This window comes from Gambusia affinis, linkage group LG02 (assembly GCF_019740435.1).
Source record: "Gambusia affinis linkage group LG02, SWU_Gaff_1.0, whole genome shotgun sequence".
In the NCBI taxonomy this organism is placed as follows: Eukaryota; Metazoa; Chordata; class Actinopteri; order Cyprinodontiformes; family Poeciliidae; genus Gambusia; species Gambusia affinis.
This window is the reverse complement of record NC_057869.1, coordinates 1,587,465-1,603,067: the sequence shown is the minus strand read 5'-3', so window position 1 is coordinate 1,603,067 and position 15,603 is coordinate 1,587,465. Positions and strand designations below refer to the sequence as shown.

General features: G+C 42.3%; 1 protein-coding gene across 2 annotated transcripts in view; it reads left to right on the top strand.

The window, feature by feature from the left end:
- LOC122824280 (golgin subfamily B member 1-like) overlaps positions 1-15,603 on the top strand; it is a 32,522-nt gene that overhangs the window by 1,507 nt on the left and 15,412 nt on the right. For both annotated transcript variants that reach the window (XM_044104669.1, XM_044104680.1), the window contains exons 2-20: positions 1,452-1,510; positions 2,397-2,570; positions 2,820-2,957; positions 3,409-3,525; positions 3,629-3,784; positions 3,852-4,031; positions 4,100-4,222; positions 4,293-4,406; positions 5,188-5,494; positions 5,585-5,700; positions 6,587-6,704; positions 6,779-6,870; positions 6,945-7,105; positions 10,114-10,264; positions 11,328-11,451; positions 13,163-13,296; positions 14,368-14,477; positions 14,652-14,820; positions 14,905-15,009. In XM_044104669.1, the coding sequence (XP_043960604.1) occupies positions 1,466-1,510; positions 2,397-2,570; positions 2,820-2,957; positions 3,409-3,525; positions 3,629-3,784; positions 3,852-4,031; positions 4,100-4,222; positions 4,293-4,406; positions 5,188-5,494; positions 5,585-5,700; positions 6,587-6,704; positions 6,779-6,870; positions 6,945-7,105; positions 10,114-10,264; positions 11,328-11,451; positions 13,163-13,296; positions 14,368-14,477; positions 14,652-14,820; positions 14,905-15,009 (2,634 nt within the window). In that variant the 5' untranslated portion in view covers positions 1,452-1,465. The remainder of the gene's footprint in view (positions 1-1,451; positions 1,511-2,396; positions 2,571-2,819; positions 2,958-3,408; positions 3,526-3,628; positions 3,785-3,851; positions 4,032-4,099; positions 4,223-4,292; positions 4,407-5,187; positions 5,495-5,584; positions 5,701-6,586; positions 6,705-6,778; positions 6,871-6,944; positions 7,106-10,113; positions 10,265-11,327; positions 11,452-13,162; positions 13,297-14,367; positions 14,478-14,651; positions 14,821-14,904; positions 15,010-15,603) is intronic.

The window sequence follows — 15,603 nt, the reverse complement described above, 5'->3', positions numbered from 1 at the left end:
GTAAAATAAACTATATATTTTAATCTAAATAAAGTTTTTCCTAATGTTTAAAAGCCAGACAGCAGGTATATTGAATATATTTTGTTTCATATCTGAGATTTTGGTCATTCTCCAGCAGCTGGTTAAACATCCTGCAGGAGTTTTTCTTTTGTCCAGCGGTGAAAGGCTTGGATCCTGTCCCAGCGATCTGATGACCCACATGGCTCACCTCTGACCTCAGGGCGTTTCTGCTGAGGTCACTTATCTGATTCCTCACACGGTGATGATGAATATTTAAACATGAGCGTCTTTGTGAGCTGCCTCTGGTGTTTCAGTCTCCATCCAGAGAACCGTTTGGATCCTGTCACAGAAACAAAGTGAAATGGACCATATGATGCAAATAGAACTATAATATTTGACATAGATTCAATTTCTTGCACAATTTCAAACCAGTCACTGTGCATGATGCTGCCACCACTGTTGGTTCAACTGCAAAGAGAAATGACCGGCTGGTTGTTGGTTCTGAAGTTTAAAAATAAATTCTAGATTCTTTAGGATAAAGTTTTGACTTTCATGAATGTGATGAGTGGCAGGAAGCTTTAGGCCTCTTAGGGAAGTAAATGGAAAACTGGAAACTGCATCACAGAAGGAAGTTGATGATCAAACTGTTCCTCCAGAACCACAGATGGAAAATAATTGTTGAATGGATTCATGACCTGCATTGGTCCATGTGAAGCACATGTTTGGTGCTGGGGGAAAAATTGCCAGGCTCTTTATTAACTTTCTCAACATTTATAATAATCAGCATCAGTCACTAATAGAGATAAGTATTTTAGACAGGAGGATTAATGACAGAAATGATATCAGAACCAGATTAATTCATTTAAACACGTCCAGAGGGAAAAGAACCAGAGATGCACCAATCTGATTAAAACTGTAATGACTAAAACACATAAAATGAAAAGAAATGAAATGTTTTAAACACAACAAAAACTGGACTGATTACAAGATAATCCCCATTTAAGTGACCATCCCTGACCTTTATGAATATATTAAATAGAACATGCTGTTGGATTAAGTTATTATAAACCACAACGAGTTGAGTTTAGAAAACCCTGTTTGTTTCATGTGAGAACAGATCACTAATCTACGCCTCTGCTGAGGATTTATGAAGGATTCAAACCAACAGATAATTCAACCTGGGTAGAAAAACATTGAATGTTTCTTTATGTGAGCTGCGGGACATTAATCTGATTCGACTGGTCCGAGTTTCTCCTAGAAATACCTGAACAGCAGCGTTTTGTTGGAATGTGAGAGAGAAAGCTGACTTCCTGTGTCTCTCTCTGTGTGTGTGTGTGTGTGTGTGTGTGTGTGTGTGTGTGTGTGTGTGTGTGTGTGTGTGTGCGTGTGTGTGCGTGTGTGTATGTGTGTGTGTGCGTGTATGTGTGTGTGTGTGGGTCTCTGTGTTCCAGGCCTCTAATCAACCATGCTGAAATGGCTTTCTGGGGAAGAGGGAGAGCCTGGCTCTGCTGTAAGTCCTGAATTTGCATAATTTAAAAACAAACTAAAAGAGCAAAAAGAAAGATTTTTGAAATAAAATATCTTTCAGTTTGAGGTTTGGTTCAGCTATCCTGCAGATTTTAGATGCATTTCTGCTCCAGATGGTGAATTCCCTCCTCAGCTCCAGTCTTTCAGCTCAGACTCAGAGTGGTGAAGCATCGCTGCAGGATGGTAGCTCTCCAGTTCTGGAGCAATAAAATGATCCCAAACATTTAATCTGTTGCATTTTTACAACCAGCTTTCACCAGCAGTGATAACTTGTGAAGCTCCAGGTATTTCTGACTTCATGACTGCAGGTTTTATCTGTTAACGTTGAGCTTCATGTCCAGATTAACAGGAATCAGTCAAACTGCTGACCTGGGTGTGTTTTACTGAGCTACAACTTCCTGTTTGCATCCCATTGAACTGTTTTCAGTATGAAGGCAGTCACTCATAACATTGTTCAGTTGTTATCTAAGAAGTGAAAAGGCATATTGAAATGCTGCATTTGTTTTATTCAGAGCAGCATTTAGAAAGAATTGTAAAATTTCTGTATTCAATCAGTTAAGTTTATTGCTGTGTTTCAGTGTAAAGTAGAAAGTTTGCTGCACGTCTCTCACTCTCTCAACATCTGCCATAAATCCTCAGGAAACTTCAGTATTTATATTTGTAAAGTTGTTTGAAAAGGATGACAAATTAAAGTTTAAGTCTGGAAATCTGCAGTGGAAAGTGAAGCAGCTGTTTCAGTAGAAACCTGTCTGGTTATTTTCACTGCATTTCTGTTATAAATAAGAAAACAGAATCAATAAGTTCTTAGTAACATGCTTTGGCTACATGAAGAAACAGATGGATCTGTGTGTTTCATCGTTCCTCCTCAGGGCGCCGGCTCCCCTCGCGGCGCTGCAGCCGCTGCAGGTTCTGTTGGCGCTGCAGAACTTCCTGTGGAAGAAATGGCGGAGCGGCTGATCCAGACGGAGCAGCTCGTCTCCCAGCTGAAGGATCTGATCCGGGAAAAAGACGCAGCGCTTCGCTCCAAAGACGACCAGCTCAAGGTGAGGGCGGCTCCCTGCCAGGCTCCGCCCACTCTCAATGGCTCCGCCTACAACCTGGAGCTGGATCTGGTTAACCTTTAACCCCAAAGTCCAGCATTCACTGAGAGACGGGATGTGAGATAAGAACTCAGTGAATGTTTGACCTGAAATAAACAGAACCATATTAATCAATATTGATTATCCTCCATAATTAGTGCAGCTTCAGTGGCTCTGACCAAACTGAAGGTGATTTGTTGCTCTGTGCCTCAGGGGGAGAAGGAGGCCTGTGAGGCCAAGCTGTCTAAGCTCCGCCTCCAGAACAAGGCCAAGGTGACGTCTCTGACATCACAGCTGGAGGAGCTGAAGAAACGGCAGGGAGAATCCGGAACGTCGACTCACAGCAAGAAGGTCTGAGAAAAGACAGGATCTCCACCAACACATGAACTCTACAGATTTAACCTACTTTTTATTTTTATTTTATCTTTATTATTTTTAGATTTTATTATTTAGTTTCTTGTTTTACTTTTAAATGTTCTAGATGTTATTCTGCTACATATTCTAATATATTTTTGTTGTATTTTACTTTGCATTGCTTCTAATAAATTAAATATTTTTTATTTTCGTTAAATTTTATTTTAGTTTTTATTGTGTGATCTTATTTTGTTTTTCTAAGGTAGGATATTACATTTTTTCAGTTTTGTTTTACTGAATCATATTTAATCTCCAGCTGTTTCTTTTTTTTACTTCTTTGGTTCTATTTTCTTTTTTGCCAGTTTTATTTCCATGATGCTGATGATGATGATGATGATGATGATGATGATGATGATGGCGGCGGCTGAATGAGCTGTTTGCTCCTCAGGGTTCCTCAGAGGGAGGAGGAGAGCAGGCCAGTCGGGGGAAGATCGTCCTGCTGAGGAAGAAGGTGGAGGAACTGGAGCAGCAGCTTTCTGTGAAAGATGGAGAACTGGAGAACAAGGTGGATAATATTCACAGTGCAAATGAACTCAGTTATTTCTGTCTGCAGTTGTTCTGTGTGGGAGACGTGTTGGTAGATGTTAATTGTTCCTGATTGATTCCAGAGGAAGGAGCTGGAGGTTCAGCAGCAGCGAGGAGAGGAGATGGACGCCATGCTGACAGAGAGGAACAGGAGGCTGGCAGAAAAGGAGGCGTACATCGTCCACCTGCAGACGGGACTGGCCCGAGATCACCCTGCAGCTGCTGCACCTCAGCAGAAGGTGAAGCTCTTCTAAAATCCAACCCCTGCTTCTCTTCCACATGTTTTAACTCCTGTCTTCTTATCAGGCGCTGGAGGTCGGCGGAGAGACGCAGGAGCTGCAGCTGCTGGTGCAGAGCCTGACCAAGAAGGTAGAGGAGTCAGAGGAGCGTTACAGTCTGCTGCTGGAGCAGACAGACAGCCTGAAGGAGCTGCTGGCCTCAGAGAAGGAGCAGTACAGCCAGAAGGAAAGCATGTTCAAGCAGAACGTAGGTTTCCACACGGCAGCTCAAACTGGAGCAGCAGGGCAGAAATAACGCCGCCATCTTGTTTTCAGATCCAGACGTTTAAAGACATCATCATTCAGAAAGATAATCAGCTGACGGAGATCAACCAGATGCACGAACAGGAGCTGTTCAGGCTGGCGGCCAAATCAGACGCCAGCGCCGACCTGGAGCAGGTACCGGCACCGCCGCTCACCGTCCAATGAGACGCTTAGAAACTCCTTCTAACTTCCTGTTTCCCCCCAGCTGCTGAAGGCTCTGAAGCAGAAGCTGCATGAGAAGGAGGAGGTTCTGAACGGGAAGACGCAGGTCATCGACGTGCTGCAGGGGGAGGTGGACGGCAGGGACCAGCAGATCAAGGTCAGCAGGTCCTTTTTCTACCGTCGAACCAAACCAGTACAATCTAGTTTGTGACTCTGGTTACCTTCAGGGAAATGGCATCAATAAATGTCAACCCCGTAAATTTCTTCTTACACTTTCATAAATAGTGAAAATATTCCTGCTTTCTCGTCGATATCGTCCCATTTTTGTCATTTTTTAATGTGTCAACCTCAAAAGCTTCGACACTCCTTACAAATAAAAATCAGACTAATGTTTCATAAATGTTTATTCATCTCTCAGTCCGGTGGAAACACACGATGTCACTCCAGACAGAATGAAATAGAATAATAACTGGAGTCACCCTGAACACACCGCCACTACTCTGAAACACGGTGGTGGCAGCATGATGCTCCTCCATCATCCACCCTGAACATACAGCTGGAGATCATATGGGATGGCTTGGATCGAAGCAGATCCATGTGTTTGAATGGCCTAGTCAAAGTACAAAATAAATCTGTGGCAAGACTTGACAATTGTTGTTAAAAGAAGATTGAGAAAAGATTCATATTTTTATTATTTTATTTTAACTTTAATTTAAAAATAATTAATTTACCTTTTTTTTAATTTCGGATTTTTATTTTAAAAGTAATTTTCCTTCCACATCAGAATCTTTTTAGACTTTTTCTGCTTCTTGTTCATCAAATCCTTCTAAAATAAATCTCTGGTTTCTTGTTCCAAAATGAATAAATGTAGAAATGTTCCCGCGGCGTGGATGCTTTGGCTCCTGTTGTCACGTTGTGTCGGTTCTGTGACCCGACAGGAGCTGACGGAGCGACTCCAGCGGCTGCAGGTGGAGCGGGAGAGCCTGGAGTCCAAGATGGAGGCGGAGAAGCACGTGATGCGAGCGCAGCTGCGGGACCTGATGGAGAAGCACCAGGTGGAGCTGCAGCGGCTGAGCGCGCAGCATCAGGACCAGATGGAGCGACTGCAGACGGAGCTGCTGGGGCAGCTGGAGGAGCGCCGCACAGCCTCGCCTGCAGCGGCGCCACCTGTCTGCCGGGAGGCCTCAGGAACCGGGAACCTGCCGACCGATCCGGCCTCCGTCCAGAGGATGGCGGAGCTGGAAGGTTGGAGTTCGTTTAACTGGTGACATCTGGAGCATTTCTGGTTGGTTTCATGGTTTCTGCTAATTTAATTAGTTTTCTGTTTTCTTTCAGCTCAAGCAAAGCAAAAAACGGAAGAGGCCAGCAGGTCAGAGGCCAAGTTTCTGAAAATGAAAGCTTGGTCCAAGTCTCGGATCCGACAGCTGGAAGAGGAGCTGAAGAAAAGCCAGGTGAGTTTTAACGTCCAGATCCAAACGCTTCCTCTGCAGCAGCTGCAGTGAAACTCATTTCAATGATTTTTAATTTCTGTTCAGCTGAGCATTAAAGTCCAAAAGTGATTAAAGCCTGAAGTCGGTAAATATTATTTACAGTTGAAACCAGATAAATAAACCAGCCTAATAAAAGACACAGGCACATTTATTCTCACTAACCGAATTTAAATCAGATGTAAAACTTTTATGGTTTTAGGTCAGTTAGAATTTCCAAAATGATTTGTATTTTCTAAATGCCAGAAAAAGTAGGAAGAACATTTTTATAGATATTTTGTATGTTTTGTTCAACTGTTTGAGCAGGAAGATAAATTAGCTCAACACAATTTATTTTAATGTAATAAACCGATTTTATTACTGATGACTTATTCTGTGTTAATGAAATAAAGGTTGGATAAGATAAGAGCATTTTGAATTAATGAGTTACAACAGTTTTTCATTTCCCTTTGGGATCAATAAAGTATTTTTGACTTTAATTGAATTTGAGTATTTTATACATTAAAGTTCTTGAAATTGGGTGATTTGTTGAACTGTTTTGTTCTCAGGACAGTCAGGTGTGTCAGACGTTTCAGGACAGAAAATATTGTTACATTTTAGTTTGTTTATCTTGTCCCTGGTGCAGAATGTATGTTACTGTCACAAGACATTATTAATAACTAATAAATAGATAATAGTGAATTGGAGATTTCATTTAATTTGTTTTCACTTCCAAAGTTTAGAGGAGGAAAAGCTGCAAACTTACATTTAAACTGGTTGAAACTTGATAAAATGTCTCTGTGGATAAATATGTGAACCCTGTAAAACGGAGCGGATGGAAGTAAAACGTCTGTTTTCTGCTTCCTGTAAGGCTGGCGCTGCTCCTCCGGACCTGACGGCGCTCCGGGGTCGGATCACGGCTCTGGAGGAGGAGAGGGAGGAAAACCAGTGGAAGGTGGATGAGTACGAGGAGCTGAAGGCGAAGAGCGGTAAGGAAACCGAACCCGGTGGTTTTCCTCTGACTGGAGGCGGCGGCCGTGAACATCTGGCCGTTTCCTGTCAGAAATGCTGGAGGCGAAGCTGGTGGTGTACGAGGAGCAGCAGAGGACGCTGCAGGCCGAGCTGGAGCAGTTCACCAAGAGGGCGGCCTCCCAGGTCAGCACCGCTTCCCCCGCCTCCACCCGCCGCGTCCCGACCCGCTCCTCACCGGGTCTACCGTCTGTCTGCAGGCCAGCGAGTCGGGCAGCGCCGACGACACCCAGAGCCAGGTGCTGGAGTGGCAGGAGATGGTGGCGGAGGCGGCGAGCGCCCGGGGCCGAGTCCGGGAGGAACGGGAGGAGAGGGCGGCCATGGCGCTGCGGATCAGCCACATGGAGGAGGAGCGAGAGGGTGAGGCAGCAGCTGCAGGATAGGAACCAGAACCGGATCCTTCTGCTCATCGCTCACCTCATGCACACCTAATCTGCTCCGTCGTCCTTCATAACGCAGCAACTCTCATGTTTTTATTTTAGCCAGATTCACCTCTATAAAGCACACAACTAACTAAATCTGACCCGCCAGAGCTTTTTATGGTTTTATTTTTATCCTGGTAAAATGGATCAAATCCATTTTAATTGAGAAGTTTATCAATTCAAAACCTCTCTGATAAGGACTCCTGTTTGTCTGTGGCCAAGAGGCAGCAACAAATACAGCACAAAAAAACACCAAACTACGTCAGTCAGTCCCTCCAGGTTTTTAATTTATGCAAAAATTCAACTGATTTTTTTTTTTATCTTAGTAATGCATATAAAATCTCTGTAAATTTTTTATTTTTTTTTGCAAAATGCCTTAAAACATTGGTTAATAGGATTCATTGTGAGTAATTGATTACAGAAATAATTATCTATACATATATTAATATTTAATATATGTAAAGAAAACCTTTTACTGTAAACATTTTCTATCCAGAGCTCCTCCAGTTTGAGCTTCAACTGGTTCAAATTATATAAGAAAATATGAAGCACCTTTTGCTATTATTGTATTTCAGACAATATAATGTTTAGTTTCCTATTTTAATAAATAAATTGCTTATTTTCCTCTTTTTTACTGTATTTATAATATTGAGTAAAATATTCTGCAGAATGTGGCAATTTCTTTATCTGATTATCCATCTGAATGATTGATAGAATTGATTCATTAGTTGCAGCTCTAACTGGGTTTAAGTGATGCTAACTCCCACCTGTAGGTGGCAGTATTTCTTGGTCCCTCAGTTTAAATAAAATTTCTAAATTAGCACCACAAAACACAAAGCAAGTTGTGAAATCCTGGATGGACTGATCAGTGTGAAAAGATGTTAAATATGATTTAATTTTAACGTACTTAATGAAGAAACATCTATTTATTAATATAGTAACAGTTTAATAATGGGTTTTATAAAACCTTCTGGCCCTTTAAGAACATTCATGACCTTGATTTGACCCAACCTGAAGCCTGCAGGTTCATTCTGCAGCCATCGTGTCTCAGTGAGCCCAGAGTCTGTGGAGTTTTTGTTTCTTTCCCCTGTTGTCTGACTCAACATCACTTTCTGTTTCTTTATGTCCCCCTGTCCTCGCCGTCATCATGTGGGGGATCTGAGTTAGCGCGCGCTGCCTCCCGTCCTCCCTCTCCGGCCCGCTGCTCCGGGATGGGAGCAGCCACTCAGAACCGTTTCCCATCAGTTTTGTGCATGCAGGCTCCTCCTCACCTCCAGTGCAGCTCCTGCTCTCTGCACCGCCTGCAGCTCCTCTCGGCTTTACAGGGTTGAGCTTCAGCCAGTGCAGAGACGGGCCGCGCTGCAGAATCTGCCGTTTAGTTTCCTCTGTTTTCACACCACTTCCCCTCTCTTCTTGTCCTCTGTGCCAGTTTTTCTGTTGGTCTGGAGCCTAATGGTTGTCCTGGTCTCAGCTTCAGCTCACTGTCTGGGAAGATTTGCACTAACGGAGATCCTTCACTCCCATCCTTCCTAACAGGCAGATTGGTGTTTAATTGATGGATTATCAGTTACTGAGGACCAGATATCGGCTGTTATAAAAGTAATTAAGAGTAAGAGGTCACTGGTTTTAAACTTACTGCACCATTTAAGTGCAGTTGGGTGTGTGATCTGTTCTAACATGCAGACTGTGTCTTGACAAACTTTCTGTTATATTTTTTACACTTCAGATACTGTATTTAATGTATCTTATTGTTAATCTGTGTGACAGACCAACACAAAATGTAACACAAATACATTATTTCCACCTTTTTTACATTTAAAAATCAGAAATGTCTTATTTTTATTCTGGCCCCTTTACTCTGAAAAATAAAATCTGTGCAACCATCAAAATTATTGAAAGATCTACACAGAACCAAACAGAACGAGATCCCAAACTTATTCTCACATTGTTATAACTTTATGACTTTTTTCTTGTCATATTACAACTTCTCATAAATTATAAACTTATTCTTGAATCATTACAATTTTTTTCTCCTAATAATTTTTTTCTTACTCTTCAGTAATCTTCCAAAAAAAAAAAGATTTGGTGAAAAATATGCCAAGCTGCAGGAGTCAACTGGATCCAATGGTGGTTCTTGAATAGATTGATGTAGAGAGTTGAATATAGAAGCATTCCACACTTTTCAGATTTTTAATGTGAATTAATTGGAAGCTTAGCATCGTTTTCTCTCCTTTTGACAAACTTTGTGTTGGCCAGTCACATCAAACCCCCTGAGAGGAGCTGGAGTTGGGTTGAAGAGGAGTCGGTTCTGACTTTACCTCAAAGGATTTGGGAACTTTCCATGTCTTCCTAACTCTGCCTGTTGTGCCCACACTAATCAGTGCTGAACACACTGTGTCCCCTCCCTGCCTCACCCTCTGCTTGGAGCTGCCCTCCACCTTTCCTCCCCCTCCACCCACCAAGCAGCCTGTCTGCACAAAACGGATGGGACGTCTGCGGCCATCAGTCCGGACGCCGCCCTGCTTCCACCCTGAGGAACCCTCTCAGATCTGCACAGATTTAATGTTTTCAGCGATGAAGCTCAGCTTTTAAATGTGACTCATACAGACGGGCTCTGTCCTCCCTCCCACTGCCACCTCGTCTCCCACATGTTTGAAAGCTGTTTTCCTTTGCAATGCAAATTATGTGTGCATGGCTTTGAGCAGTGTGCGTCTCTTCATGAAGTGCTGCAGACATAGAAATCCGTATTTTTCTCCCTCCCTGATTCTTTCACCTCTCCTCTTCGCTCAGTGTTTCCACTCTTAGAAAAAGCTTTTCTGTGTGTGATTTCCATCTTCTTCACCACCAACACCATCCACATCGTCACGCTTCTGCTCCTCTGTCCAGTCCACTTTAATGTTCGCTTCCATCCACAAACTCGTCCTCCCCTCTTCCCCTGTGGCACAAAACTGATTGAGGATGACTGGTTCTTTCCTGGCTGCTCCGATCCAGCTCTGGCCACCCGGCAGCAGGAGTTGGAGGAGGAGCTGGCTCAAGCTCGGGGGCCGGGCCGACCCGGGGCCAAGAAGCTGCTAGCTCCGGCCCATCGAAGCCTGCAGGTTGGTGCAGTTTATTCTTTTTAAACGTATATTTTTTTTCTTACCTTTGATTTTAAATCATTCTTTCTGATACATAAAACTTTTAGAAATTAAATTATGACTTAATGTTTATGAAAATTAAACTTAATATATAAAATGTTAATAAATAGACTGTATTTGTGTGTTTAGAAATAATTTTCTTGCCTTTTGATTTTTTTGTTTATTAATAGTTATTTAATCTTTAAAATTAAATGCTTAAGAAAATAAAAGTATTACTAATTACTAACTATAATTATTTACTTTAAAATAATATATTTTTATTGTTGGGATGATGAACATCAGGACTGGTTTTCATCCCTCCAGATACAATCAGTAAACCTGCAGGTATTATGAACTATTATTATTATTATGAGATTTTATACTTGTTTTGTATCTTAGAGGGGTGATATCATGTATTTTCCAGGCAGATGGTTTTACAGTCAAGCAGCTGCAGTATGTTACATGTTTGGCTGCTCTGTTAACCCTTTACGTCGTTTCTCCCAGCGTCGCTCTGACAAGCAGCTCCTTTAATGACCTCTAAGATTTATATCTGTAAACTTTAAATGGGGAGAAAAGCTGCAGGTTGCTGCTGATCAGATGCATGGATTAACTGATTCTGCACCAGACATGTTGGAGGAGCAACAGTCTGGGAAGGGTCAAAGGTCATCTCCCGGTTGCCTGTCAATCGTTCTGCAGGGAGGAAGATTATTCCCAAAAGGAAAACCTGTCAGACAGCCGCCAGTCTTCTCAGGACTGGATGATCCACCACCATCTCTGGCGCTCAGTTAGCTAGGTCAGAGGTCAAAGGTCATGACTCTGAGCCAATATGGCTGCTAGAAAGGGTAAAAGGAGAAAGCATCTTCTCTCTAAAAGCAAGATGGCAGCAAGATTTAGGTTCTCAAAGCTGCATCTGGGTGAAGGACGTGTTGGACCACGATGGACGAAACCGAACCCAGCAGCTCAGCCTAAACTCACTGTCACCTGTGGAGCACGGTGGTGGAGGGTGATGCTGTGGGCTTGTCTAATACAAACATTCTGTTTTTAGGAGGATTTTGAGTTTGACGGACAGGCGTCCTTCCAGAACCCCGGCAGCACCTCGGAGAGCACGACCCCGATGGAGGGAGAGAACATGGGAGGTTGGTGGCCCGAGTTCAGTACGCCCAGCACAGGTGTGACACCCGCTAGGCAGCTTTCGGCCGGCATGCACTCAGTCACCTGCACTGTGGGGAGATTCAGTTTCCTTTGGGTTGTTTGTTTTCTCCATAACACCATGTTGGATTACTGGCTGTTCATTCCCCGTCTGGCCTGGTAAAACCCACTGGGATCTGTGGTTTATAGAACCCACTGGGATCTGTGGTTTTTAGAACCCACTGAGATCTGTGGTTTTTAGAACCCACTGGGATCTGTGGTTTATAAAACCCACTGAGATCTGTGGTTTTTAGAACCCACTGGGATCTGTGGTTTATAAAACCCACTGGGATCTGTGGTTTTTAGAACCCACTGGGATCTGTGGTTTTTAGAACCCACTGGGATCTGTGGTTTTTAGAACCCACTGAGATCTGTGGTTTTTAGAACCCACTGGGATCTGTGGTTTTTAAAACCCACTGGGATCTGTGGTTTTTAGAACCCACTGGGATCTGTGGTTTTTAAAACCCACTGGGATCTGTGGTTTTTAGAACCCACTGAGATCTGTGGTTTTTAGAACCCACTGGGATCTGTGGTTTTTAGAACCCACTGGGATCTGTGGTTTTTAGAACCCACTGGGATCTGTGGTTTTTGTGTGTTTTGGTTGACAGAGCTCTGCTGTGGCAGTCTGTGTCGTCTGTGCCTCATCATTTCATGAGCTCTCAGATTTTAATTTCTGACACGTGCATGCTGGTTGAGCTGGCTGGTGTTTGTCAGTGTGTCTCAGTTGAAGTGAGGTCATTGTGTGGAAATTGTCGTCCATCTGCGGTGAGTTTGGTGTTTTTTGGTGTTTCTGCACGATGTCCTCCCATTTTGTTTTAATGTTTCTCCTCTGGGTTTGTTTTACTCACGGAACCAAAAATTGCATCAGTTTTTATCTCCAAATGGTCGATTACAGAAAATACACTTTAAATACTAGATTTTAGTAAATGTTTTAGATTTTAAACTGATGTAGTTTTTGGTGATTTAAAAGAAACAAACTTTAATGTTGTTTTCTTCACCTGAATAAAACATTTTCATCCCAGTTTTCTGGTAGAAATGTTGATGTTATTAATAAGAAATCATTAAATAAACAGTATTTATTGTTATGTTTACTTTACTTTTACATTTTATTTGTGATTTATTTAATTCTTAAAATGTAAAAAATGTTTATGAAAATAAAATGTAAAAAATATTTAAATAACTATAATTATTTATTCTGAAACTAATATATTTTTTCTGCCTTTGGTTTAAATTTTTTAATGATTTGTTTAATATTTTAATTTAAATCATAATTACAGTTTGTAAAAATATTATAAAATAGGTATGTAATTATAATGTGTTTAAAACTTATTTTAAATTTATTTTGGATATTTTAAATGATTAGGTTTTAAAATTTAATTCTTAAATGTTTATAAAAATAAGTGTAAATATTAGAATATCAATCATTTTTAATTAACATGTTATTTCTATTTTTAAATGTTTTTTTATTATTATTATTATGAAATATGACCCCCTTAAAAATTAGATCACACACCTCAAAGGGTTTTCCTTGAAACAAATATTATTTTATATTATTTTACAATTTTAATTTTCCTTTCCTGCACATTTATTTCCTACATTTCCGTTTGGGAAATAATCTCGGTGAAGGAGTTTTAGTTGTGATGTTCTTGCTGATGACTGAATTATCCTAACTGTGTCTCCCGGCGGCTGCAGACGGATTGCGCTCCGTGGTGGAGGAGCTGGAGCTGGAGAGAAACCAGCTGCAGGAGCAGATCCTGAGCCTGGAGGAGCGGTGCCAGGACCTGGAGGACCGGCTGCAGCTGCAGGCCCGGATAGAGGCCTTACAGGTACGATCCTGCTCCTGCTCCTGCTCCTGCACCGCAGCTTTACCGCTAACAGCCGCCCACCTCCTTAAAGACCACTGTGACGATATAACCGACCCACTGATGAACAAGTTGGTGAAATGACGAGTGAACTGCATGTTGAACCTTTCTAACACAGGTGACGTTTGATGTAGATGAAGAAGAGCAGCCATGTTGGGTTTCTCAGGTGTGTTGGGTTGCTCATGTTTGGTGTGCGCCGGAGGGCACCTCTGGCGGTGGTGGCTAACGGTGTGGTTGGCGTGCTTGGTTAACCACAGACATGCAGAGGCGACGCTCTCGGTGTCACAGGTCGTCATTACTGAACTGTGGCGCAGGGTGGAAAGGAGCTGAAATGTTCAAAACCTGCTTCCACCAAACTGTAAGCACATTTACAAAGGAAACATGAGAAAAGAGCGATGAGGGTTTCACACCTGGAACAGGTTAGAACCAAACTTCACAGTTTTTTATATGATAAACCAACACAGAGCAGTGGATCATGGTAAAGGAGATGGAAAGGTAACTTCATCTGTTTTCCCTTTGACTCTGACCAGCTTTGGGTCGGGAACACATGCATACTGCTAAACCATAATTAACAATCTCTTCTTTGTTTTATGTACTTTCAGATGATAGGAACTAGACCTACAGACCAGGAAAATCTATCTAAAGCTCAGTGTTTTGATCCGTTAAATCAGTTAAAATGATATTCTAAGACTCAGAATTAGCTTCATACAAACGGTATAAAAACACAGTTAAATACTTAGAAATAACTTAGTTTCTCCCAAACTGCAGCAGATTAAAGTAAAGTTTCTTATTGTGCCACTAAAGTATCAGGTGGATGAATAAAACTGAGTCAGTTCCTTTAGTTCTTAGTCTTTATCTTCTGTTTCAACATGTTTGCCCAAATTCCTCTGTAAACACAAACATCTTTCTGTTTTTATCCGCTACAGAAATGCTGCTTTCTTTTAGGTCTGTTTGCTGTGCTGAAATCAAGATCCTGTGATCTTTATCGTAATTTGACCGTTTTCTCAATCATCTTCATTGTTTCTGTCACCACAGAATGAGACGGAGAAACTGCAGAGCCAGCTGGCCAGCGTGCGCAGTCAGCACAGCAGAGACACCGAGAAACACCAGCTGCTGGTCAGCAGCCTCACCGAGCAGCTCAGAGGGTAACATGCTGCTAACGGCTCGGGTTGCAGACAGAAAATGATACGACTGCTCTCCATATGTCATGGGCTGGTGTCTGATCACCTTGAATAAAAATAGTTCAGGTTTACATTCATGCTATAATTACTGCAGGAAGACAGAATGACCATAAAAAGTTAGTGTTTTTGTCTGTGCAGGCTGACGGACACCCAGGAGAGCCTGGAAAGTTCCCTGATTGAGAAGGAGAACTCGTTGGCCAAGACGTCTGAGAAGCTGGAGCTCATCGACAGCCTGAGAGAAACGCTGAGCCAGAAGGAGATCCAGGTCAAAGAGCTCTCCGACAAACTCCTCCAGACCGAGCACAGCGTAAGAACCCAAGCTTGGCTTTCCTCTCAGGAACCAAGGCGTCTCCTCAGCCTTCAGCGTTCATGTTTGGATTCGTTCTTACAGCTGGAAAACGTGACGAAGAGAAGCAGCAGCTGGGAGAAGCAGTGCTCTGAACTGAAAACCGAAGCTGCAGACCTGACGCAGAAGCTGAGTGCGCTGAAGGAGAAGGTGTGTCCTAGCAGAGCGAAAAACCCTCCATGCTTATTGAGTCCTCTGATATAAACGTGTCTCCATCAATTCATCTTTCAGTGCAGCTGCACCATTTCATGCTGGGAAGTTTAGGGAAGTCCAGTTTGAGTATTTTCCACAGCCGTTGGTTCCCTCGCTGTCAGCAGCTGGTTCAACCTTCAGGTGGTTCAGAGGTTTTGTCTGTTGTTCTCCGATGGCTGCAGAGGAAGGTGGATTTAATTTGTTGTGGATTATTTCCTGCTGAAAGGCCCAGCGACCCATTATCAGCTTTCTGACAGATTTTTATTAATGTTTATGATAAGAAGCCCGCAGCATCATGGGTCCTCCTGGAGTTCAGAGCTTCGTCTCCACATGTTTACGTTTCTTAATGGTTGGGCGGAAACTTTCTTTTTTTTGCATTCCAGTCTGTTTTGGCAAAAATACAAAATTCTTTTTTAAATTCACAATAACATAAAGATCATTTTGTTTTCACTAAAATATTGGATGCTTAGTCATTTTTGGAGGTTTTAATTAAATGATTGCATTTCCGTGGCTCTCTGATGAAACGGTTTGGCCATCAATGATCTGAAGGTT